The sequence below is a fragment of the Apaloderma vittatum genome, unplaced genomic scaffold, assembly GCF_000703405.1.
Source record: "Apaloderma vittatum isolate BGI_N311 unplaced genomic scaffold, ASM70340v1 scaffold24761, whole genome shotgun sequence".
NCBI lineage: Eukaryota > Metazoa > Chordata > Aves > Trogoniformes > Trogonidae > Apaloderma > Apaloderma vittatum.
The window spans coordinates 1-201 of NW_009697696.1; the positions used below are offsets into that span (position 1 = coordinate 1).

General features: G+C 60.7%; 1 protein-coding gene across 1 annotated transcript in view; it reads left to right on the forward strand.

Annotated features, from left to right (window-relative positions):
* Positions 1-8: 8 nt before the first annotated feature.
* Positions 9-201, forward strand: part of ABHD14B (abhydrolase domain containing 14B) — a gene marked incomplete at both ends in the record, with an annotated part of 581 nt that continues 388 nt past the window's right edge. The window contains one exon of the mRNA XM_009877741.1: positions 9-194. Within this exon, the coding sequence (XP_009876043.1) occupies positions 9-194 (186 nt within the window). The remainder of the gene's footprint in view (positions 195-201) is intronic.

Genomic DNA, 201 nt, shown 5'->3' on the forward strand with positions numbered 1-201 from the left:
CAGCGCCGGGTTCTTTCCTGAAGGCAGTTTCGGAGGCTCTGTGCCTGGGTCCGGCCGTGGTGATCAGCCCATCGCTCAGTGGCATGTACTCCCTGCCCTTCCTCTTCCAGCACAACAACCTGCTTAAGGCATACGTGCCCGTGGCACCCATCTGCACCGAGAAATTCACGGCGGAGCAGTACGCCCAGGTCAAAGTACGGC